The following is a 26,015-nucleotide window of genomic DNA, read 5'->3' as shown; positions in this document are numbered from 1 at the left end:
TTATTATATTAAATGTAAAATACAACTAGATCACTTTAGGTTATTACATTAAATGGAAAGTATAACCAGATCACTTTAGGATATTATATTAAATGTAAGGTATAACCAGATCACTTTAGATTATTTTATGTAAAATATAATAATCAATAACGAATGATTATTCGTTAAAGTGATACAACTAGATCACTTTAGGTTATTACATTAAATGTAAAGTATAACCAGATCACTTTAGGATATTATATTAAATGTAGGGTATAACCAGATCACTTTAGGTTATTATATGTAAAATATAACCAGATTACTTTAGGTTATTATTTTAAATGTAAAATATATCTAGATCACTTTATGATATTATATTAAATGCCCTAAGAAAAGAAATGTTCGAATTACGAAAAGTTCAAGACTCTTAATAATGTTATTTTGTAAAAGAAGTGTTTAATATGGCAATTGTTTATATAACAAATAGAGAACTTAGAAAAGCACAGCGAACTTCTAACATTATTAGAACACTACAAGTATATAAAACGTTCTAATACTGTTAGCACGCTAAACTTGTGTGGAACGTCTTAACATCGTTAGCACCTTAACCCAAACTGTGAATTTCTTAACATTGTTAAAATACTAAACGTATTTGGTACTTTTTAACATTGTTTTCACACTACAAGTATTTAGCATACAATTGCTGGAGCTACGATTTTTATTTTATTAGTATTTTGAGAACACATTAAAGCAAAAAATAGTAAAGAAGGAATATTCAACTTTGAACTGTTCATGAGAATTTATTTTAGTAATTTTGAAATTCTGAAAGGTATTTTATTAAGGAGTTGTTGAGTTAATGTTTAGCCTAGTCAACCGTTAATTAAGTTGATGTTTGGTGTTTTTTTCTTATAGCAAAGCCACATCGGGCTATCTGCTACGCCCAGCGAGGAGAATCAAACCCCTGATTTTAGCGTTGTAAATCTGGAGACATACCGTTGTACTAGCGGGGGGGCGTTGATGTGTAACCTAGTTAACCGTTTATTAAGTTAATGTTCAGCCAAAACAGTTTTGGCCTAATTAACCGTTTATTAAGTTGATGTTTGGCCTAGTTAACCGTTTATTAAGTTAATGTTTGGCCTAAACCGTTAGTTAGTTTGATCTTTGGCCTAATTAACCGTTTATTAAGTTGATGTTTGGCCTAGTTAACCATTTATTAAGTTAGTGTTTGGCCTACACCGTTAGTTAGTTTGATCTTTGGCTTAATTAACCGTTTATTAAGTTGATGTTTGGCCTAGTTAACCATTTATTAAGTTGATGTTTGACCTAGTTAACCGAGACAAAAAATAAAAAATAAACTGAACTGGTGCAACATGTTGTTCCTCGGACATTTTTCAATTCAACAGTAAAAAACGATAGTTGAACCAAAATGAGCAGTGAAAAAATGTGTTATTTTAAAACAAGAAACTTGAAAGTGATGTTGCAGTTCATAAGCCTAAATTCACAAAAACATATGTTGGTTCAATCTCTCAACACGAAAGATGTGTTTAATCAAATGTTAATTGATATATTCAATTTAGTTACAACCTACAGCTTCTGGTGCTTGACTGTAGGATAACTTAATGATACTAAACATAATGAAACTTGTAATTCATAATAATTTCCAGTAAAACAAATTAAATCTGTATTTGTATTAACTTATACTGAGTAATAGCGCATCAAGTGAATAAAGATTTGTTGACAACATTCAATGTTTTTATACAACCAATTCATGGCCAGGTGGTTAAGACGCTCGACACGTAATCTGAAGGTCGCGGGTTCGAATCCCCGTCACACCAAACATGCTCGCCCTTTCAACCCAAGAGTTGGCGGTAGGTGGTAATGATTAGCTGCTTTCTCTCTAGTTTTACACTGCTAAATGTAACACGGTAACCATAGATTTTACTTTGATAAGTAACTATATACTTTTTGCTGCATAACAGGAAGGGAAATAAACATCTTTGTATTAACAATGATTCGTGGGTAGACAGCTGGCTAGCGTACAAAATCGCGGGTCTAAGGTTCGAGCTGTGATGTTACCGAGCACGATCATCACTTTTACCTAAGGGCGCGGATCACAAAAAAGTAACAGCTAATACTGTTATTTCCATCCAACTCTTTTATGGTAGCCGGTGTTGTTAGCTTCCTGTCATTCCTGTGATCAGTAGTTCAAAACTAGGGACGACTATGTCCGAACCTCCGGGCAGTTTAGCCCAACTGAGCACCAGGTGTCGCTCAGGTTACAAATATTATTATTCTTTCTACCAGTAATAGCTGTCTCTGTATCTGATTCAGAATGAAAATTAAACTTATATTTTCTTATGATCATAAAACGGAATATTAACAAATACCATATATATCTCTTCTGATTCAAGTGTACAGTCTTTTTTACACCGTATATTAGCGGTGATTATTAGTGAAATTTTCAGCCCACTCAAAAATTACATATATTGTACACAAGCGAAAAGATTTGTTGGTAAATCTCAACAGTGTACAATTTTACTTCTGATATAGTTAAAAATGTTCAACTCACAATATGCGGGTCGAGGGATCGAAACCCTATGACGCGTCTATGCTCGCTCTTTCACCAATTGGAGCGTGTTCGTTGGTAAAGAGTAGCCCAAGAGTTGGCGGTCAGTGCTGACAACCGGTTGAATTTTCCCTAGAAGGAACTTTTAAACTGGAGACAACGGCTTCATAAGTTTGCCTTAAACAGTCAAAATGTCGCAAGAGAAATTACCATTCGAAGTGTTAAATTGTGTATTGTGCTTGAATAAAAGAATGTTTAGCTTCTGATGGTATCCTGATTGTGTCTTGGGTAAAACATTTAAATATCAAACTACAAACAAAAGTCACAATAAAAACTTGTTCATTTTTCCATCAAAACTCTCTGGTGTAATATAGCCGGCCGTGGTTGAACTTTCTACATCTACCATCAAGAACTCTCTAATAATTAAGAAAACAATCATACCTAACCTTTTGTTGTTGTTTTTTATCATCAGTAACACTCTCATGTTTAGAGACTTTTCGTAACTCAACTTTCATTCTTAATGATCACGCACAAATTCATTGCTGAGTGAAAATGAAATTCACATCAAAACCTGGAGGGTAGCTTGTTGAAAAAGCTTGTCATAGTTTGTGTGTGTGTGTGTGTGTAGGTAGAAATATTATCAAAATAATCTTATTATTCATGTGTAACAAAGGCTTGTCTGTTTGTTTGAAGCTACACAATGGGCTATCAGTGCACTGCCCACCAAGAGCATCGAAACCATTTTCTAGCGTTGTTTTGTTTGTTTGTTTTTGAATTTCGTACAAGGGTTATATGCGCTAGACGTCCCTAATTTGTCAGTGTAAGACTAGACGGAATGCAGCTAGTCATCACCACCCACCGCCAACTCTTGGGCTACTCTTTTACCAACGAATAGTGGGAGTGACCGTCATATTATAACGCTCCCACGGCTGAAAGGGTGAGTATGTTTGGTGCGACGGGGATTCAAACCCGCGACCCTCAGATTGCGAGTCGAGTGCTTTAACCATCTGGCCATGCCGGGCGCTTCTAGCGTTGTAATTCTCTACACATTCCGCTGTGCCACTGGGAGAGGGGGTCATAATATTAGAAAAACACGTCCCTTTCAAAGGCAATTGTCAAAAATCTTAAAATTTCTTTTAAATAAAACGAAAAAAGAGCCTTTGATTCTCATAATTACAAGGAATGATTAATAAAAAAAAGTTGTTATTAATTTATTCTATTAATTTATTTTTACATTTCCAGGCAGTTCGTCTCTATGACAAACTGAAATTTTACTTTCGGAAGATACCTTCTAAACCATGAACACGGTCCGTCAACCACAATAGAGTATCGAAAGTAGTACAAAAGAAAAAAAATGACAGTAAAGATGACTTGAAAGTAAACCGCATCTACCGAAGCGCGCGCAAGTCATTCATCAACTGGCTTCAGTGCCAGAGGAAAACTCCTCCTTACCTCTAGAAAAATGAATCAAAGTGAACTTTCAAAAATAAATTCAAAAACATATCTGAACATTAGGGCCCAACTTATAGAAAAAAATCTGAAAATATTTTTATTTATATCAATACGTTGTTAGCTTTTACGCCGACGACGTCCAAAGTGTTTTTTTTTTTTTAAGTAAGAACTAGACACGAATATACAGAGATCTTGAAATATTATCTCAATGATTAATGTTTTAGATTGATCTGTTCTGTTTCACTTGCTATACTTGTTTGCAGCACATTTCAAAATTTTCAATAACGATTGAAAGATGGTAGGTACAAATATATATTTATGATGTATATATTATACCAGTGTCCCGATGCTACACTGTAGCTTTAGTTTCGAGAAAGGTGAATATCTAGAGAACCTAGACACCATTAAAAGCTTATAAGATATATGCCTAGTTATTGAATTAATATTTTTCATCCTTCCTAACTTTTTATACCCAGTATTTTGTTTTGTTTTCTATTTCGCGCAAAGCTACACGAGGGCTATCTGCGCTAGCCGTCTTTAACTCAGCAGTGTAAGACCAGAGGGAAGACAGCTAGTCATCACTACCCACCACCAACTGTTGGGCTACTCTTTTAGCAACGAATAGTGAGACTGACTGTAACATTATAACGCCCCCACAGCTGAAAGGGCGAGCATGTTTGATGCGACGGGGATTATACCCAGTTAATGAGTTACATCAGAAATTGCATTTCGACCAAGAGTCTTTTTACTTTTGTCTTTGGTGACTAAGACCTTGATGTATGCTTAAGTAACATCGACTTGACTTTATATAATCTTTCACTGAGCTTATGTTAACTAAAAGTATGGTATTGCATTTGCTGTTTTTTTTTGTTTTTAATACATTAATATTTTTACTCTACGTTTTATACTGTCTTTTAATTATTCGTTCCGAAAGTTTTCTTTTTCGTGATTATCATATTTTATAAAAATCTAAGTTGCGCATTATCTCCACCAGACCCAGCCATGTGACTATGATCTCACTTAAATAGTATCAGATAATAACAGCTGCGTTACTATGTCTAACCAAAGTAATTGTACAAAAATAGATAGATAAGTAGATGTATTTTGATTTGTTACTGTACGATACGACACTCCAGATATTTTATATATCAAATGTCCAATACCATAATGTATCTTATGACTTTGTATTTTGTTATCTGACACTGAATCTGTCCACCAGTCTGATATTATCTCGCAGAAGCAACGAAAGTATCTTTACAACCGCGTAATATCTCTGAGTGTAAAGTGATAACCTAATATTCAGTGTTAAATCCTTGGTTATATGTTGAGGGATAGACACAGATCACGTTATAAAGAAGTCAAGCTGCCTGGCTGTATGAATCATCTTTAGTGTGTTCCAGACACGTGGAGTGCAGCGATTATTATACTAATAAAACCAACCGTGTAGTGGGCAGAATTACAATGCTGATGTTATACAGCCCTATCGGGAATAGTTGACACATACAAGTACGTATGTTTAATGATACGGATTTTACTAAAAATAAAAAGTCGTCAAAGGCTAGACTCAACACTAATAGGCTTTAAATGTTCGTTGAAGGAATGGTATGTATAACAGAGAGTGTGTCATCTCTGGTAAAGGAGTTGACTGATGTCTTTGCTTACAAACAGTAAGAACAGTAAAGAGACCTCATTTTCTCGTGTGACCTCATCTCCCTCCAACAGTTCTCAGTCAACAAGACAACGTTAGATCTCGACGTATATTAACTGTACTATATACACAAGCACGTTTACTAAACGTATTTTAACAATGAAGTTTTAAGTTACAATGGTCCCAACGAAGATTTGGTTACATACTACGTTATAGGAAATGTGTGTTCGTCAAAAGTGCCATTTATATATTAACAGGACCAAGAAATATTGTTGTTGGAGTCATTAGGTCAAATTTGAGGGTTAAAGACGTCATTACTCAACGCCTAAGGATTTGATACAGAAAATCCAACTTCCGTACACCAGTCACTGGATTTAAACAACTTTTATCTCAACAGATAAAAGCGCATGTCAAAAACTTAACTAATTTTACCATGGCTTGTAAATTTTAAGAAACGAGACATGTGACTTGCATAATAATTCCACTTAAGTGCATACCAAAAATATTTTTTCTACATTATACATTGCAAGGCTTATCCGGTAGATAAACCTGTTTACCAAGAGTAGTTGATAGAAACGGAATACTAAGTGACTGTAATGCGTAGACCCAGGTGGTACTCGAAACCAAGGTAAATATTCCGATTCTATTCCACATGTCAGTAGATTTCTCGATTGACTACTGATTGTGTGTATATGGAATCCTACGTTTGTTCGATTTTATTTCTTTGAATCATGTTTGGACTACATGAAGTACATGCAGTGTAATGAATAACGTCTAAGTACTCAAATCTTGGGTAAAACAGTTATTGAATAAGTCCTACCTCTTGTCTTTCCCGCGTTTAAAAGTGTGTACGATATTTTGCCTAAAGTATAAAGTAAAACAGCAAGCGTATGTTAAAACACGTAAGTGTTGACTTGAGTTTATATTGGCTTTAGAACGTTTGCACAACGTATCAAAAAAAAAAATTGTACCCGCTTTATTTCTGCTAAAACAAACCGAATGTTAGTATGTTGTCACAATCAACACTACTGCCAAAAATTTCAGAAAGGTTTCTCAAATGTTTCATATTATCAGGAAATAAGCATCGTGTTCACAGAACTATCACGATTATGATCGAGGTAGTTTAATAAATGTAACACGCGTATTACGGCAAAATAAAACAGTTGGTAATTGTTTCCTATGGATAAACATCTTGTTTAACAGCGATAAAATTCGGAATTTGGTGTAGATAGCCTAGTGTTCAGTTTTGCGCTAAAATAGAACAAACCAAATCAAAACGCCATGTCTCGATTTGTGAAGCACTGATAAATCAAACGTAGAATTTGTAACGAATCTGAAGTCTATCACACACGATTCGTTCCAATTATTTTTACAATTCAAACGTAAGAGCTTTATATTGTTCCCGCTTTCAATATATATATATATATATATATATATATATATATATATATATATTACGGTTGAGATGCGTTTACTTTGGACAAGAACATAACATTATCGAACTAAGAAAAACAACATTATTCTGATCCATAACATGTACTAAAAATATAACAATACATGAAACATGTTAACCACTTAGTCTCAGATTCGTATGCTTCTATTTATAAAAATAAATAATAAAAAAGAATAAATGAGAAAATTACCGTAGTCATTTAGCTGTTTGCCACAGAACTCGTGGTGACAAGTGACTGACAAAGAATAAAAAGTATTTCCATTACCGAAAAGAAAAATACGAGCAGTACAGGATGTCCCGCCAAGTTACTTAATGAGTACTAATAAGACTTCATTTGGATTGGCACAAATCCATAATTACTTTAAAGTCATCCGCAGGCTTGGAAGAGGGTATTTTATGCCTTGTATCGCATGGTATTTTTTTTTTAATTGGAATCTTTCTCCGTTGTGTTTTTAGAACGCTAGACAAAGATTGGCTAAAGTTGCTTTGCTGCATACAACTGATCGGTTATGAAGATAAAGAAACTTGTATTATTATAAAAGTTTACCTCGTGAGTGATGTAATTTAAAATTAAAATTTATGACGTAAAAAAACAGTCATAACTGACTAACTTTACTTAACAAATTAAGGTCATTCCAAGAATTATAGCCCTGGCATGGCCAGGTGGTTAAGGACACTCGACTCGTAATCTGAGGATCGCAGGTTGGAATCCCCATCGCACCAAACATACTCGCCCTTTCAACCGTGGAAGCGTTATAATGTTACGACCAGTCCCACTATTCGTTGGTAAAAGAGTTGCCCAAGAGTTGTCGGTGGGTGGTGATGACTAGTTGCCTTCCCTCTGGTCTTACACTGCTAAATTAGGGACGGCTAGCGCGGATAGCTCTCGTGTAGTTTTGCGCGAAATTCAAAACAAACCAAAAACTATAAAGCAGACACACTAGGAATACATAAATATATATATATGAAACTAATGCTCAGTTTTTGTCTGTCCTGAAAGGCACGCGCACTTAATTTCAAAGGATGTAAATAACACTTTATACAACAATACATCAAAAATGTATCAGTTTTTTTTTTAAAAAGGCCTAACGTTAGGTTGTATAATAGCACTATAAGTTTATTAATGGTGTTAAGTACGGTACAGTTTAGCTCTAACTAAACTAAAGCAAAAAACGTACACAAGTTACAGTGTTAATATATCTCTTGACCGAATACAAGCTGTACTTGATAATGGGCGAACCAGTGTTATATCTAAGACAAGTGGTCTGATAAAGTAAGGTTTCTACGATTGTATAATTCTAGAAATCTTGTATTTGAAGATGTATTATTGTAATAAAAACACTGATTTGACCCCAAATGTATAGAGATGTGTATCAATAACAATCAGCCTTTTCTACGCAAATTACAAACAGACTTCATTGTTACTAAAAATAAAATATGAATAATGCTTTAAAAAGTTTTGATTTCATAACAAAATGCCCGAATTGTTTAGGTTGCTAGAAATCTGATGTCATCGAAACCGGCTTTAATAATTACTTTCTTGTTGCAAGAAACAGGTATTGACAACTAAACTCTAACCGTTTGTTTACAAATATACCACGTCCTAGTGTTTGATAGTAAAACTAAAACACACGCATATTTTGTAATTTTAAGGAAAAATTGAAACTAAAAATTGTTTAAGACTGGAAAAAGTAACAGAAACAACCTTGAAGGTTTAAAATTTAATGAAAAAGTATGGGATGTTGGGTCTACAAATTAATAACTAATTAAAGGGCAGAATGGAAATAATTCCAACAAACAAGCGAGACTTTATATAATTAGTCAATAAACGAAGCTTGAATAACACCATAAGCAGCTGGAAATAAATATAACCTATCCACCTGAGCTAGTCTCCCAAATACAGGTACTTTGCATAGTTTCAACTCGCATAGATTCCTTTAAAAATATTACAAGAGTGGTTCGTCGTCTGTCATTTTCCTAATCGCAAGACTATCGTTTTGGCTATCAAATTAACCTTTATTTTTCATTAAAGTTGAAGACTTTGGACAAATTATATATGTTATGTTTCTACCAAGTTTATTTCAATTGCTACGACTATCCAGGTATTCCAACAATATCTTATGAATTACCATGTTGCTGTCTACATTTTGCAACATTTACTACCTCGATAACACACGACTGTCTCGACAGTAAAACCCTATTTTCCTTCCTTTCTACTCACTGCTATATAAGTGTGCATTGTGTTTCAAAGAAACATAAGAATTGGCGAGTATGATAAAGTATCAGACTACGAAATACGTAAAATGGAGACCTTTTACAAATATTTAATATAAACAAAGTATAAAACAGAAATATTCAATACAAGAGTCTAGTAAGTATATATATATATATTACCGCTGTGTTTTCTTCACCCAGATGTCTTTGTTGCGTGTCTACAAAGTAATATCGCAGGTGTTAAGATGACAGTAGAATTACCCTTTAATTTTTCTTCAGCAACTTAATGAGATCTTGGTATTGATTGTTAAGACTTAAAAAATAATGCAAATCAAAGTTTAACATTTACCTTGGAATCAAATTATCGACATTATCAGTTAGGTTGTGAGCAGCTCTATTGTTTAAATACGTAATTCTACCGTCAATAGCAAAATAGAGGAAATTGAATTGAATTCTTAATAGAGGAGATTGGTATTTCACGGTATAAATAGGTCTAATATAAAAAAATACGGTCGTAAACCTATAAAGTGAACGACTTCTGAGTTTACCTTTACGATAACAGCGTAAGATACAGTTAACGTGACTGAAATATAATTTATATGTTAACCCTAAAATTACCGGTAGTGGACTTGGACTACTTTGATATACATTTTATCAAATTAATTAAGTACAAAATTGTTTATAATAACACAATTTCGTTGCTTACAGGAGCACGAATAACATGCGAGCCAGACAAAAAATGCTACAGTTTTATAATTAATTATTCGTTGCTGAGAACGTATACGTATTTTCCTTTAAAAAATGGGTTATTTCACCAGACGTTTTGATCAGTTCTTTCAATGTGTGTTGTAATAAGCAAAAACGTAAAATTATTGAATATGATAAAATGTATGAACACCAGCGTACTGAACGGGTATAAGTCTGTAATATGAAGATTAAATCGAAACGAGAGTTGGTCAGGTGAACGAAAATTAGTTAATGAAGTGTGAAACTGGACAATTATACAGCAATGTGTGTTAAAGCTTTCCCACAGTTCAGTCTCAAAGAAAACGATAAATGAAAAATACTAATTGTATTCAAGATACTGTTTCCAAATATCTCCTCAATACGCGTTCACATTTAACTGACTGATGGTTACTGCGTTAATTAAACAAAATTAATTTGTTTTAAATCTATGATCTTGAACTAAAGGGCCAGTGGTAACCTAGTAATTAGCATACCGGAATGCGGGTAGTGATATAAAGGTTCAAACCTTAATGGCTCTAAAAACGATTTGCAGTGCAAGCTGTTTGTGTGCTATAAATGTGACAGTCAGTGCCAATCTCGTTATTTGGTTCATAATGACAGACAGCATCGCTGGGTGGCGGGTGCTGATGATTCGTTACCATTTCTCTTCTTAGTAGTCCAAAATTAGGGACAGTTACAATTAAGGCCTAGGGAATGAATACTGACTTGGTCGTTTGGCTTATATGCTGCATAACGTACCATTCAGGGTGAAAAAAATTCCAGTTCCATTACGGTAAAACACATTACAAATTAAAATGTAATGCTGCTAGTACCAACTATTAATAACTTTAACTGAATACAGTATTGAAAGTAATACCTTAACAGCTTGTAATTTCTCAAACGAGCTATTCCACGATAACTAATAATTGCAAGGAACTAAATAAAGAAATTATACCAACCTGGTTTTCTTCCCCTTCTGGCCGAACACGTGGCGATAAAGCAGAGAACAAATATCAGCAAAGAAAAGTCCATTCTGTTACTATTTTGGTACACGAGGCGAAAATATTGTCTGCAAGAAAGAAAATATGTTTATGGAAACAAGAAATTAACAATGATTTTAGTTATATTCTGAAAAGAGTCAACAAAATTATGGTATCTGTTAAAAATGCAAAACGTTTTTTTTATTCGTGAAATTTACAAATTTCGAAACTGTTTAGAAATGATTGATTTACTCAAATAGTCACGTTTTTTATTCCTTTGTCTATTTGTCAAAAACAACTCTTTGCATCAGTTGTATTATGCGAAAAAGACAGTCATAAGGAAGGAGAATTTCAATTTTCCTTTTTCATTCTGAAGTGGTCACGTGACACGTTTCCCCTCAGAATCTATTTGACAGAAATGTAAATAGGGTGGCTCGATAAAGAATCCACATTTCTTATTAAGAACACTGCAGTATTTAATAATTTTCTCATAAAATATCACGGGATGACAAACTTTAAACATGAATTGTATTTTCTCTTTTGTTTTTGTCAGACCTTTCAACATTCGAAGTAAAAAACTTTAGTAAATTAAACAAGCAAGGTGTCAAAAATAGAGACAAAAACTGATAGCTGTATCTTAATTGATTAATTAAAACGGACCGAGTAACAACAGAATTGTGTAGTACTTAATGATTGTGATACACATCCCCTTAGGAGTACTTTGTCATGAAATTTAAAAGAAAACCTGACATTATGAGCCAACAACAACAAAAAAAAACTTTAGACTGTGAAAAGGCAAAATTGATCAATATTCATCAACGGTCTATGAGTCGATTTTTAAACATCTGCTCACAAAGTCAATCTTCTGCGAGCCATCAATATTTTTTGTTTCGTAGTCACTCGTTAAACCAGCGCCACTGAACATCTGTCAATACAGAGTGAACTAATGAACCTGTGTGTTGTTTATGTTCTAGTAGTGTGTTGTATCATCAGTAAGAAACTAATATAATTTCTTGAGAGTTAAATTGGGTGGCTCACGCTGGATCAGAGATTCTGTCAACACACTATACATGATCTCCATTATAATGCCAATCCCGAGCGGACCTGAGTCCTAATGAGCAATGAGTCTTTGAAAGAAATCTGATAATAAACAAACGATTTTCCTGGCTTGTCCTCCCAACCATCTGCGACACAGAATTTGACATCATGAAAAATGACCCGTGTTAATGCGGCAATCAAGGACACGAAGGGGTGTCCTTCAACTGATAGACACTGGGGAACCGACTCTGCTGGACTCCACCCGAAAGAACAGCTGGATAATGTGGTCGTCTTTGTTTATAACGGTGGATATCTTTCAGAACCTACATCTTTGATAACAAAAACGAAAATAGAGTCACAGCAAAACGAGAACGGGTTTCAGTAACTTCCTTGAGAACAAGAATCCCCACTGACTTCCTGGCTAATCACTATCTTTAAAACCACAGCATTGTTGAGACACTGACAGACATAGTTTAGGAATTCAGGGGAGTTAGTCCCGCCTCGTGATAAACATATACTTCTTAATTGGTAATCAGGAATTCATGTAAAGCTATAGTTAGAAAAACAAAAGAAGAAATGATGCATTATTAAAGTATAGGATAACCGCAAACTTAAAAACATAGTGAAATGTCTATTGTAGGTTTTATGAAAAGTCCATATGGTGTGCGAAAATGAAATCTTTCAGATTTACATAGATATGTGTGTATTAGCTGACTCACTTATACAGCACATAGGAAAAACATGAAAACTGAGGGTCCTAAGAGAACGTAATAGATTTGGTGACAATCGATCTTGTGATTCGCCAGTTATAAAGGGATACACACACAGAAATTTGTCAAATAATGGATTAGATATAAAGCACTAATGTGTTGTATTAATGTGAACAACATGGAGAAAAAGTTTTACAAAACAGAAAGGTAGAAAATGACACTAAAAAAATCACCAATTGGGAAAGTGTCGCCACCTACAGTTCCTCACCCGTCTGGGTGTTGTCTCTACGATTACCTTCTGATATTCTAAGTAAGGTTATTTCAAACTTAACTTTTTAGCTCTATATGGGGTTACGAAATGAAAAGAAGTATCATAAGCTTAGTATCATTGGCCACCGGAATTACGATACATTTTCTGACGTCCAGTGATACCTTTTGGTATTAGCAATAATTTATTCCAAAAAAGGATAAACGATTAAGTATAGTATATGATAGAAACAAGTACGTCTTAAGTGATTACCAAGCAAACAACAATCGACAATAAAACTTCCAATCTTTACTTAAGATAAAGTAAGTGTCACTGCGTTTGTTTTCAACTTACGTATAACATTGTGGCGTTTAAAATAAATCACCTAAAGGAGGCATTTAAAATATATGAATTTATTCAGTAAAGCCAAAATAATATTTTGCAGTTATTTTACAGATTCTCACTGTCACAGATAATAGCAAATAATGAATCATCCCAACCACTACACGGCGGTACGTAAAAGCTACAATTTATATTTGGTTGAGAGATATTACGAGTAGAAATATTTCCTTGTTTACCCACGTTGAATAACCTGTATGTCATAATTAAGAGATGCATTTATCCTTGAATTTTATAAATTACGTTAACCGCTAATTATTCTATGAAGCATGGAAATATATAAGGTATTCATAAACAAATATTTTACAGATAATACAGTTAAAATAATCAGTGCAATGTGGATAACTTGAATACTTACTATTTATCTTAAAGAGAGCTGAGTATGGTTTAATGGTCAGCGTTTCAACCTGTGGATGAAAAGATCCAAGGTTCGAGCTGTGAAATGCTGCTGAATATATTTTGCACATTTAACCGTGTGAACTCTAAAGATGCAACACTCACCATTAATAAATTAAGAGTAGTCTCGCTTTGTTAACTGATCAGCAGTTTTAAACTAAGGCTAGATCTGCCTCGACATTTGATTCAGTCCATGTGTCGTTCAGATTTAAAATATCAATATGGTTTTAAAGAACTACTCCTTTTTGAAATATTTTATTTCTGTTTAAAAAATAAACAAGTTTTCATTATTTCATCAGTTTAGTGTGTCAGTAAAAGAATATTATGAGAATGTTTAAAAATGAGAAACTAAATTAGTTTTTAAAGAAATAGTATTATTTTCTAGATGTTTCAAGACTAGTGTAGATCACGGGTGGATCGATTATAATATGACAAAACTTTTTTTTCAAATCAATTTACATATATTTCTTTTAATTCTCAAAATAGAGAAAGTAGAGCATTTCAACTAGAACATAGTTTGTAAGGCCTTTGTTCTAGTTATCATGACGTTCGGTTTCTTGTCGCAGAGTTAAACACACCAGAAACACCTTAGGCTTCTTGACTGTACCGTAAAATACAACAATAGCACCTTCTTGTAATCATGGTGTTTGGTTTCTTGTTGCGCTATACGTTACAACAATAACATTTTCGTCATTGTTGCCATGGTGTTTGGCTTCTTGCTACGAATAAGTTATGATAATAATATTTTTGTTTCTATAGCCACGATGTTTGATTTCTTGTCGTACGTAGGTTACAATAATTAAATACAAGAAAGTAGGTATCTTCAACTGAATCTATATACCATCTTTGCTATACAACGTCTGTTATAGAATTTATATATATATATTCACAAGAATAACAGTTGGAAGTTTCTCACAAACTGATAAATGTGCACTAGCGTGCAAGTGTCAGGAACTTTCTAGTAAATGGCGTTATTATAATACGACACTGAAAAAAGAAACTTTGGTAAAGCATGATAAAATTAAGATTCTGAGACGCAACTGAAAGAGAGGTTATTTAGAATTCCTTTGGTGAGAATGTTTATTACGGTCATTTCAATTTTGTATTTCATAGCAACGAAATCTACAGAAATTGCATTTGTTTTACCTAATTATCTATTGTATCAATCACTTATACTATAAGTACAATTAACATACGAACTAAAAGTTACGGGTAGCTATATTTTTAAACATTGTATAATAGTTGTGTCTTAAGTTCTGACTGATGTCCGTGCATAGCATGGACTCGTAGAATTCAATAGAACTAGTTCAAGTCTTATTTTTAAACACATCTCGTTTAATGTAATTAATCTCTTTCACAGGACAATGTAATTAATCTCTTTCACAGGACAACAAAGTTGTCGGAATATTACTGACTAATCTCTTTCTTAGGACAACAAGAAATACAGTTAAAATAACAGTAGTCATTAGCAGTAGTATTCTGCTACTGACTAATCTCCTTCTTAGGACAACAAAGTTGTAGGTATATTACTGACTAATCTCTTTCTTAGGACAACAAAGTTTTCAGTATATTACTGACTAATCTCCTTCTTAGGGCAACAAAGTTGTAGGTATATTACTGACTAATCTCTTTTTTAGGACAACAAAGTTTTAAATATATTAATGACTAATCTCTTTCTTAGGACAACAAAGTTTTCAGTGTATTCATGACTAGTCTCTATTACATTAACTATATTCTATTCAAAGCTTAAAAATAACTGATGTAGTACGCCGTAGAATGTCGGTATTTAAACAAGGTCAAATTAATTACCTCCATTACACGATAACAGTAATGCCATTACAGGGCTCCTAGCTGATGTGGTTTAAACAAATGTATATCAGATTGCGTAAATACGTGTACCTTCTGTGATATCTCTCAGTACAAATGCCCAAGAACTCGTGCTGGAACCATTGCACACGACTAATTTGTGTCACGTAGCTCTTGCAACTGGATTCCGTGTCTTTCGGTTTGTAAACTTATACAAAACAGCAGGATTTAAAATCAAATATGACAACAGTTCATCTGCTACGACAAATTCTACCGTTGTTGAACATTTTAAACCTGCAACTGTATCTTCTACGTGGCAAAAGCAATGACACAAAAAAACAAATCGAGATTTGGCAACTTGTTTCACTGAATACACGTTGACTGAGCTTTCATGAGAACCCATGATATAAACCCCATTCTATGTCCTCCCCCCTCTGCTTCTACATTGTTTCCTATGCTGCGGTCATGTGCAGGTACAATGGAGCATTCATCACTGTGCCAGACATTTCCAATTCCGGACCGACAGCACGACTGGCTGAAGCATGCTCCTTAGATATTCCACAAGCGCTAAAATCGAAAATACAGGGTGAGTGTTTTCTTACACAGTGATTTCCAAATCATGGCAGAAACTCGAAACACCACCCTCTCATATGGTCGTAAATATAAATTGCTATATATTTTTTACACGATTATGTTACATGTCCTACTTTCATGGGGCCTGGCATGGCCAAGCGCGTAAAGCGTGCGACTCGTAATCCGAGGGTCGCGGGTTCGTGCCCGCGTCGCGCTAAACATGCTCGCCTTCCCAGCCGTGGGGGCGTATAATGTGACGATCAATCCCACTATTCGATGGTAAAAGAGTAGCCCAAGAGTTGGCGGTGGGTGGTGATGACTAGCTGCCTTCCCTCTAGTCTTACACTGCTAAATTAGGAACGGCTAGCACAGATAGCCCTCGAGTAGCTTTGTGCGAAATTCCAAACAAAACAAAACAAACAAACCTACTTTCATACCAATGCAAGTTAAGCAATTATAATAATAAACAACATTTAATTTGTTTTATAATAATAAATTAGTGATTTTTGATAACTTGTTCACGAGGTTTTTTTGTTTTGTTTTTTTTATTTTGCGCAAAGCTACACAAGGGCTATCCGCGCTAGCCGTCCTTAATTTAGCAGTGTAAGACCAGAGGGAAGGCAGCTAGTCATCACCACCCACCGCCAACTATTGGGCTCCTCTTTCACCAACGAATAGTGGGATTGACCGTCACATTATAACGCCACCACGACTGAAAGGGCGAGCATGTTTGGTGCGACGGGGATTCGAACCCGCGACCCTAAGATTACGAGTCGAGCGACTTGACCCCCCTGGCTATACCGGGCCCGTTAATGAGGTAAAATCAAATATAAGGTGTACATGGATGTGTTTATAGTTCTAGTGTCATTCGTTTAGCAGGACTGTGTATAAAATCTTAAAATCACATGATTAAAAACTTGTTTGTTTGTTTGCTATCTGTGCATTGCCCACCCCCAGTATCGACACCTGGTTTCTACCGTTGTAAGTCCGCAGACATGCCGCTGTGCCACTCGGGTAATTATATGGATGTGTTCAGAAATTTTCCCAAGATGAGAAAAATATCTGTTTAAAGCAAATTTCGATGTTTGTAACAGAACCTGTTTTGATATTTTTGACAATTTCGTGTTTTCTGCACATTAATTTAACGAAGACGGGTACTAATGAACTTTTAGAAATATTCGTTAGAATAGTTTTAATAAGTATAATAAAAACATTTTATTATTCTTAAAATGTCACTTTTAGAATAGTTCTGACCTTTTTAAATATTTATGAAAAACATGCATTATATTCTAAACGGTACATTCCTTATACGAAATTACAAAACCCGAAAATGGTCTGTTTTGTACCCTTTTGTAGTTTTATTTATTGCAAATTATTTACGTCTACCACAGCATCTAGTATAGTTGTAAATCGAAACTGACCATTATTTTAAATATTACATTTGCGCTCGTAATAACGATTCTCCAAAACCTAAAGCATGAGGACAGACAGAGGTAAAGGTAAATCTGTGGCTAAGCCTAAAAGCAAAATACTGAAACAATTACTAGAAGTTTTAGGGTAGAGTGACTAATTGCATTCGAACAGGAACAAGTTCAATTTAAAGATTATGTGTATCTTTCAGGAGCTCGTGCAACCGTTGTATATACAGTAATTCCTTCATTCTCCAGTGCCTGTTTTCTCGTGTTTTTATTTATAATCAGATTTCATTCAGTTTTTCATGTTTTACTCAGAAATCGGCATACGCATTTGGTTAAATCTAAAATAAGGATGTATTAGCTCTTACGCCATATATATCCTTGTAGACAGTGCTATACATTCGAAATTTTTTTGCTCAATTTCAACACTCGCAGCGCATATATGAAGCAATTTTCACGCTTAACTCGACCATAACATAATATGAGGCTTCCAAATTAAAATATATGTTAAGTGGACGTTTTAAACTGTCTTAAAGGTTTTGTCTTCGAGTCATCAGGACGTCTAAGATGAATACAAGTTCAAGACAGAATGCAGAAAACGCTGTTAATTAACGTTACTTGTTCAGCGCAAAGCTTACACAAAGGGCTATCTATATTCCATCCTCTGCGGAGAATCGAACATAAGAGTGTAGCGTTGTAGGTCCGTACAAGTTACCAATGACCGACCCACCGGGAAACAAAGTATACATAGAAACGTTTACGGGAACTTGTGAAACTATAATATATTTGATGTTAAAGTAACAGCACGTATCAAAGTAATTTCCGCAAAAAAAGTGTAAAAGCTTTTGCTAGAAATCCATAACTGGTTACAGTCATGTACATATTTCAGACTCGAGAACACTATCATTATTAGAAAATGAATTACATAAAACTGAAATGTTTATATGTCTGGTTCAGAGTTATACGTTTGGAAAATTATCCGTTGTATATAAATTAATAAAACATGTAATAACGTTCCAGCAGTTTTTAACCTATATAGATAAAGCTAGCTATTTGTTTCGGTGGGCAAGTTTTACTTCTGTAAGTTTAGAATTTACAACCAACTGTACGTTCCATAATATAACAACTGTGAATTTCTATTCAGCTAACCAGTTTTATTATTTCTGTAATTAGTAACAAGCTTTATAAAAAACAAGGATTCTGTTCAAGAATAAATCATGCGTCGATCTAGTATAATAGTGATTCTGAAGTGTTTAGTAATCTCTGTGTTATATAAGATAAAGTTTCACTATATATGTCGGACCACATATCTTTCTAGAAGACCTTGCTAATTTCAGATAAGGCGGTTAAAAATCGTTGAACTGCTTTTATGAATCAGAACTGTTAGTACTATATGACTTTATTATCTATCAGTCATGACATATTTTTAACAGTTTGTGACTCATACTTGAAAACCTAAATAGAATATACATATTAGAATGTTACTAAGAGTCATAGTATGTTGTTAGTTTTTAAACTGATTAAGAAAAGGTCATTTAATCAGGTGACTTACCCAACACACAATTTACTGTCTTTCAACAGAACATCAGGACTTTAAATTCCACGCAGTTCAACTGTTAGCTTCAACGTTTGTCTGAATGGACCATATTACCGCTTATCAAGTGTGGAACGTTACCAGAATATCTTCACTATTCAGACGTGGGAGCCTCCAAGAAATGTCTATTACAGGTCTCCAGGCAAGTAATTGGTTTTATCGAAAGTCGAACGTTCTTCACTGTCAGTCTATAATAACTTTAACTTAGGCAGACAACTAGTCTGTATACAGATTTGTTAACTAAAGCTCGTAACGAACACTCCTTTCTACAGCGTCGTCACTAGAAAACTATACAGCGTCACGCGGGGACGACCGATCTAACTTTCATCACAACCTAAGGCCAATATCTATGTTTCTATTGGCTGCAGGTGTAGGCCGCTGCTAAAAGCGCCCCCAAGTGAAGCTTCAATTACTTTAAACGAGACGAGGACTCCATTTGACGTTTTTGGTTCTCTTTCTTGTGTTTCCTTTAGGGACAAACGAACGGTTGTTTATTATTAAAGTTTTCAACTAGTAATTTTTCTGAAGACTTCTGGGAATTCTCGTCATGATTTATTAATATATAAATAAATAAAACACCTGATTCAGGAAAGTTCTTAAGGTCTGTTGGTGAAATGATTTAGTTGCACGATTTCTTTGTTTCCCATCTTTAGGAAAACTTCGTAACTTTCTTTAGAATTTCTAAACATATTTACAATCCTGTAACGGTATGGTTTCTTCGGAGATATGCTAAACAGACTATGATATAATAATGTAACAATGAATTGAATACCATAGCGTAAGAAATAAGCACATTTCGATACTTTACATTAGAAACTGAGCAGAGAAAGTGTCGGTAGTCGGAATTCCCATGCAGACATTCCTTTTGCTAATGGGATTCCTTAACTTTGTAATTTATTGAAAAGAATCCTTGAATTTTTGGATTTCGTATCCCCTGAATGTTTCTTCTCATAATGGCGATATTTAACACAAATTACATAATTTTAGTACACAATGTTTCTTGATTAAACTTCATTGAAAGCTAGTAGAAAGCTGTGTGTATTTAAGCGTAATTACTTACACTCTAGATAATAAACAATGTATTTAAGTGTAATTACTTACACTCTAGATAATAAACAATGTATTTAAGTGTAATTACACTATAGATATTAAACAATGTATTTAAGTGTAATGACTTACACTATAGATATCAAACAATCCCACTTGCTGGTTGATGGTAACAAATTCAGAAGTACACACAAAAATGATCAAAATCAAACAATCATGAGTTATAGCTTAAAGTTCTTCTAGTTGCCTCTGTTTGCATTATTTTTAATCATTTAAGGTATATAATGGATGCAGATAGTTTAATTACGTTTAATTAATACAAAATGGAATGTAAATTAGTTAAATAATTAGAACCCTAGAAATCGAGCCAGTAAAATCCTGGGATTCAGAAAAAGTTTCTGAATGGCTGGCCCTAGATGATAGCTTTCAGAAGTGCAACCATTGAGGCACGACTGAAATGTAAAAAACAAAATCTATACATAGTTGCATCACGCATTACGTAAGCATGCGACAAAATATATTAATACAATATATATATATATTGTTAGAGTATGTCTTCGTTAATTCAGTGCAGACAAAAAGTGCACGCGCGCACATACCTCTCACAACAATTACTTAAGACATTCACTGTTGGCAGTTTCCTGTGCGACGCCGTTCCCCTTTTCTGCTAATAATCATTAGTGACCACCTGGCGCCTCCAGTAATCTGTCAGGAGACATTATTTAGATGTCGAAATGCATCTGACGGTTTGTATTATAGACACCTAATCTTTGGTGGAGAATCCTCACGTTCTTGATTGTGCTGTAGTCTACTAAACGTTGTGTGACGTCATCTGGTATATAATTTAAGTGCTGTGTGTCTTCGTGTTGTTGTTTTTTTGCGTCATTTGATAACATTTGTATTAGTGTTTATGTTTTTATACCTAAGAATTAATTTGTGTAATTGTGTCAGAAAGACTTTAGGGGAGTGGACAAAGGAGGTTTGTAAACCTTCATGAACCGCAACTGCCTGTTGAATGAAAAAGAAACTTCGTTTCGGCTAATATACCAAGGTCTTATCTAGCTCTATAGAATCTTTAAAATATGGATTATTATTATTGGCTCATCTGAGAGACATGACAAGGACTAAATGGCATCCACGTAATAATTAGTTTAAAAATATAGAAAGAAAAACAAATCATATTTAGAATCAAAATCACAATTCATACAAGGAGAATCGTACGTATTAAATGCCAGTTTTAAAATTGCTGTATAATAAGCTTGTTTACTTATATGGTAAGCGTGCATAACGTGTAAACAAATTATTAAGTTCATTAAAGCAATACATTCGCACTGTATATTAAAACTATCTCAAACCCTTGCACAACTTATGACAAATACGGTTAACATTTTACTTAATTGCATATAGATGTTAGAATTAGTTAATGTGAGTTTCATTGAAGGAAGTACACTATTCGTATTGTATATTGTCCACATTGGCATTTTTTGTTTCTGTCTCTTAGTCGTTTTTACATTATCAACGGAAAACAAAAAAATAGTAAATATGTTTTCACATTAACTCCATCTAACATAGTACCCCATTCTTTCAACTCCGGCCCAGCATGGCCAGGTTGGTTAAGGGGTTCGACTCGTAATCCGAGGGTCTCGGGTTCGAATTCCGGTCGCACCAAACATGCTCGCCCTTTCAGCCGTGGGGGCGTTATAATATGACGGTCAATCCCACTATTCGTTGGTAAAAGAGTAGCCCAAGAGTTGGCGGTGGGTGGTGATGACTAGCTGCCTTCCCTCTAGTCTTACACTGCTAAACTAGAGACGGCTAGCGTGGATAGCCCTCGTGTCGCTTTGCGCCAAATTAAAAAACAAACAAACAAATAAACAAACTTTCAACTACATTCATAGATATTTCACCAGCGATGTATACCTTTACAGCCATATAATCTGCAAAACGTTATACAAAAACATTATAAATAATTCCTGTAATTAGAAATTTTTAAACGTATATTAATATAAAGCAAAACATCAACAGTGTTATGTGATTCATATCCACAAGTGAATCTTATTACAATATAACTTTCAGTAGACCAGGAAGAATAAATATTTTAATATCACTTTTATATCTCTTTTTATATTAGTATTATTAGCACCAGGCATGGCAACTGGTTAGCGTGCAGGGCAGTGAATTCGAAGGCTTACGATTCATATTTTGTTATTACAAAATTTACTCACTTTAGGGCTGTGGGTACATATAAGAGTGACGGACAAATCCCGTTATTCGATTAGAATAGCCTTAGGTTTAGCGTTGCGAGCTTTTCACCAAGTAGGTGCATACCTCGTATTTTATCAACTCAAATTAGCTCTGCTCGAATGTCCAGAAAATAAACTTTTTCCTTTCATGAATATGGAGGCAACACCAAAACCAAGTAGAGGTGTTCTGGACGTCCCAACTCTGATGAAAAGTTTCTATTTTAAAAATTAATTTCTTTAAATCACTTTCCCTGTTAGGTACTTGATTCAGACAGACAATTGTATTCGTAATTAAAATATGAGTAATTAGAATCAAATCAATAGTGATTAGATTTATTTTTATTTTCTCGCTGGTATTGAGCATACAATTTCAAATGAGAGTTACAAATGTCATTAAGTTTTCGTCTTATACTTCCCATAATAAAATAAAACAAACACATAATTGTTTTATGTAATAGGAGTATAGAGTTAACACTCTCAATATAAATGATAGCCTTTCTAAACAAGATACTGAGATCGCTTGCATAACAGTTACCTGTTTTTTTGGACAGTTCTCTAAGTCCGTTAATTTCTTTTTTCATTGTTTAAGTTGTTAATTGATATAGTTTTCCTTCGAAACTCTTTCAACATAAACACAGCTTTTTATAGTGTCTTTGATAAAGTTTCTGAACTGATAAATAATTAGATTATATCTGTAAATCTAAACGAGAAAATTACCCCACTTGTAAAATATATCGCATTTCACATCACATCTTACTTCAGCAATTTCCTTCACAAAATAACAATATTTGTATTAACCACTGTTTAGCTAGTTATACTTTGAGACGTGCATATACGTGGTTTATCAATCCGGGTTATGAAAAGCAAAACATGTGGTTTGGTATTGCATAATCCTAATCGAAAAACAGAAAATGACAATTGTTTTTTTAAACATGTTTCCTTATTCGGCTGTTTATCTAACAGTGTTCTAATTGAGATTTTTTACGATTAACAAAGATATTTTTAATATACATTCTCTGTTCAAAGTCCAATAATTAAAATCAATCGATAAGTCGAGCCAGCAATATCGGAAATCTACCATGCGGATTCTGAATTACCGTATTTTCCGCCTAATAAGCCGAATTTCTGGCCCTAAATTTTGGACCTGATTTTTGGGGGTCGGCTTATTGGCCGATTACTCCTTTCGGAAATTTCTTCTTCTTAGGAAATGTTTTTCTTTTGAAAATTACCATAGGCGGTAATTTTGTCCCATCAGCAAAGCACGTTAAGACTACAGTGAAACGTTGTTTCTGGAATTTCATTGGTTACCTAATTACAGTGAGTGGAGCCAATAACGAATGACATGTTGATTCCATCTCTGTCTCAATACGACACGTTCTGCTTTACTACAGAACGCCAATGATCACACACAACATGCGTGCTGACGCTGAAACGAGACTAAGAAATCATTTTGAAGAAACTTGTCACTTCTTAAAAATGGCTTCGGCTTATTGGGCGGTAATAAGCAAAAACCCTCATTTTCAGAGCTGAAAATTGGCCTCGGCTTATTAACCGGAAAATACGGTATTATATTATTTCATGGATGTCTCGTGTTTTGTGGCCGTGATTGCAGTAAACTGGATAAAAATGTTTAAAGTGCGTATTAAAAATGCTATGACAGGGACCGCAAGTATCACACTGGTTCTGATGAATGCTGAACATTGTGATATTAGGCCTATGGCAGGAACTGTAGGAATCGCACTGGTTCTTATGAATACTGAACGTCGTGATGTTAGGCCTGTGACAGGGACCACAGGTATCACAGTTATTTTGATGAATAATCAACATTATGATGTTAGGATTATGGCAGGTATCACAGTGTTTTTGATGGTTACTGAACATTGTGATGTTAGGCCTATGACAGGAACCGCAGGTATTACAGTTGTTCTAATGAATAATTAATATTGTAATGCTAAGCCTATGATAGTGGGTGTAAGTATCACACTGATTTTGATGAATAATGAACATTGTGATTTGTTGGGGAAAAAAAAAACAATCTAGACATGTTCTACTAACAACAGACCATCGTGTTTTTCCTTCAATTCCGCCATTTTTTTTTTCAAATTTGCTACTAATTGTGAAAAGCAAATATGCACGTACCTATGTTAACATGTTTGTGATCTATGCAAGTCACTTCAGATCTTTATAACGTCTATCAGTACCTGAAGAGTAGTGATGTCTCTTTGTCACAAACAAATAAAAAGTAATCTCGAGCTCAGCCAAAATACGATGATATAAAAATTATGGTTGGTGTAATGTAGTAGTTAAGTAATGTTCGTCACGAATTATCATATATTAAACAAAGAGAATTTTAGCTGCTATCGACTATTGATATTTCTATGTTTTGAAAATTCTACGTTTCCGAATACTCTTTGCATTTCAAATATTATTTTAATTGGATTTAACCGTTTCGCTCACTAACATGAAGTTGTGTAAAGAATGAACAGATATGGTGAACTGGATTTAATGATAAAACCTTGACAACCTTATCGTATTAATAGTTTTAAGCAATACAATACAGCTGTATTACCGTGTTATGCATATCAGTTTTTCCCATAGCAGGGTAGTTGTTATACTTAAAAGTGATCATAGTCAGTTATCAGAAGTAATAGGTGTAAGCATGTCTGTCTGGGGTTGCTCTCAGGTTACAGAATACAACTTCACAAGCTCCAATGCATACCGGAGATGAAAGTTTCTTGCTACATGAATTTTTACTGTCACAAAAATCTCATTGAAAATTCATCAGAATTGCAAAACAAATTAATGACGACGAGTAGTTACGTTTTTCATTAGAATCGCCGCGACACACAGTGAAAGTAATTATTTTGGGACTTCCCCCTGTGATTAAAAATGTGAAATAGAATATAATAAACGGAATTAGTTCTACTTACAGCTCAGCACACTAACATATAATATGTCAACGACATTACATCTATTATATCCAAAAAACGAAGAGGCCTTTCGTATATTACCAGGAGACATCAGGCCGATTGGGATACAACAGATATAGTAAGATACTGGAGCACTATTTGTATAATCAGTTTTCGTGACAACGACTGTTATGGGAACACTCTGGTTAAGCAAGTGAACTGTAATTATTTTCCACTTTATAAATGTCGTTTACTTATCAGATTTTTACAGTACGAATTGATAACACAGAATTATTTATTTTACCTTAATATTGTTTACTTATGTATTTATATTCATTATTATTGTTTTAAATTAACTAGACTTCTTGTTCCTTAGCGTCAATTGAAGAAAGATACGTTAGTAATTCTAAGAATCCATGAGTTGCAGAATGTAGTAAGGAATACGTGTGTAAAAATTTAACTGTTATGAATTTTTAATACAAATCACCTGTTCTGAAGAATCAGTTTATTGAATGTGGAATACAATAATCCTATATTCCTTCTGTATTTTCAAACATTACAGAGTATCTGATAGCCTGACTCCATTAACAACAGAACACATCGCAGTTGCAAAGTTTTGA

The 26,015-nt window shown here is 34.1% G+C and overlaps 1 protein-coding gene across 5 annotated transcripts in view; it reads right to left on the bottom strand.

Moving 5' to 3' along the window:
* Positions 1–26,015, bottom strand: part of LOC143223373 (adhesion G protein-coupled receptor L3-like) — a 121,049-nt gene that overhangs the window by 50,580 nt on the left and 44,454 nt on the right. For 2 of the 5 annotated variants that reach the window (XM_076451274.1, XM_076451276.1), the window contains exons 1-2: positions 19,155–19,682; positions 10,998–11,107 (exon numbers count right to left, since the gene is read on the bottom strand). In XM_076451274.1, coding sequence (XP_076307389.1) covers positions 10,998–11,070 — 73 coding nt within the window. In that variant the 5' untranslated portion in view covers positions 11,071–11,107; positions 19,155–19,682. Of the gene's footprint in view, positions 1–10,997; positions 11,108–19,154; positions 19,683–26,015 lie in introns of those variants that run through there. The other 3 variants (XM_076451277.1, XM_076451279.1, XM_076451275.1) reach the window with 2 other exon arrangements.

Source organism: Tachypleus tridentatus, chromosome 8 (assembly GCF_004210375.1).
Source record: "Tachypleus tridentatus isolate NWPU-2018 chromosome 8, ASM421037v1, whole genome shotgun sequence".
In the NCBI taxonomy this organism is placed as follows: domain Eukaryota; kingdom Metazoa; phylum Arthropoda; class Merostomata; order Xiphosura; family Limulidae; genus Tachypleus; species Tachypleus tridentatus.
The sequence above is the reverse complement of the archived record's forward strand: the minus strand, read 5'-3'. Positions and strand labels throughout refer to the sequence as shown.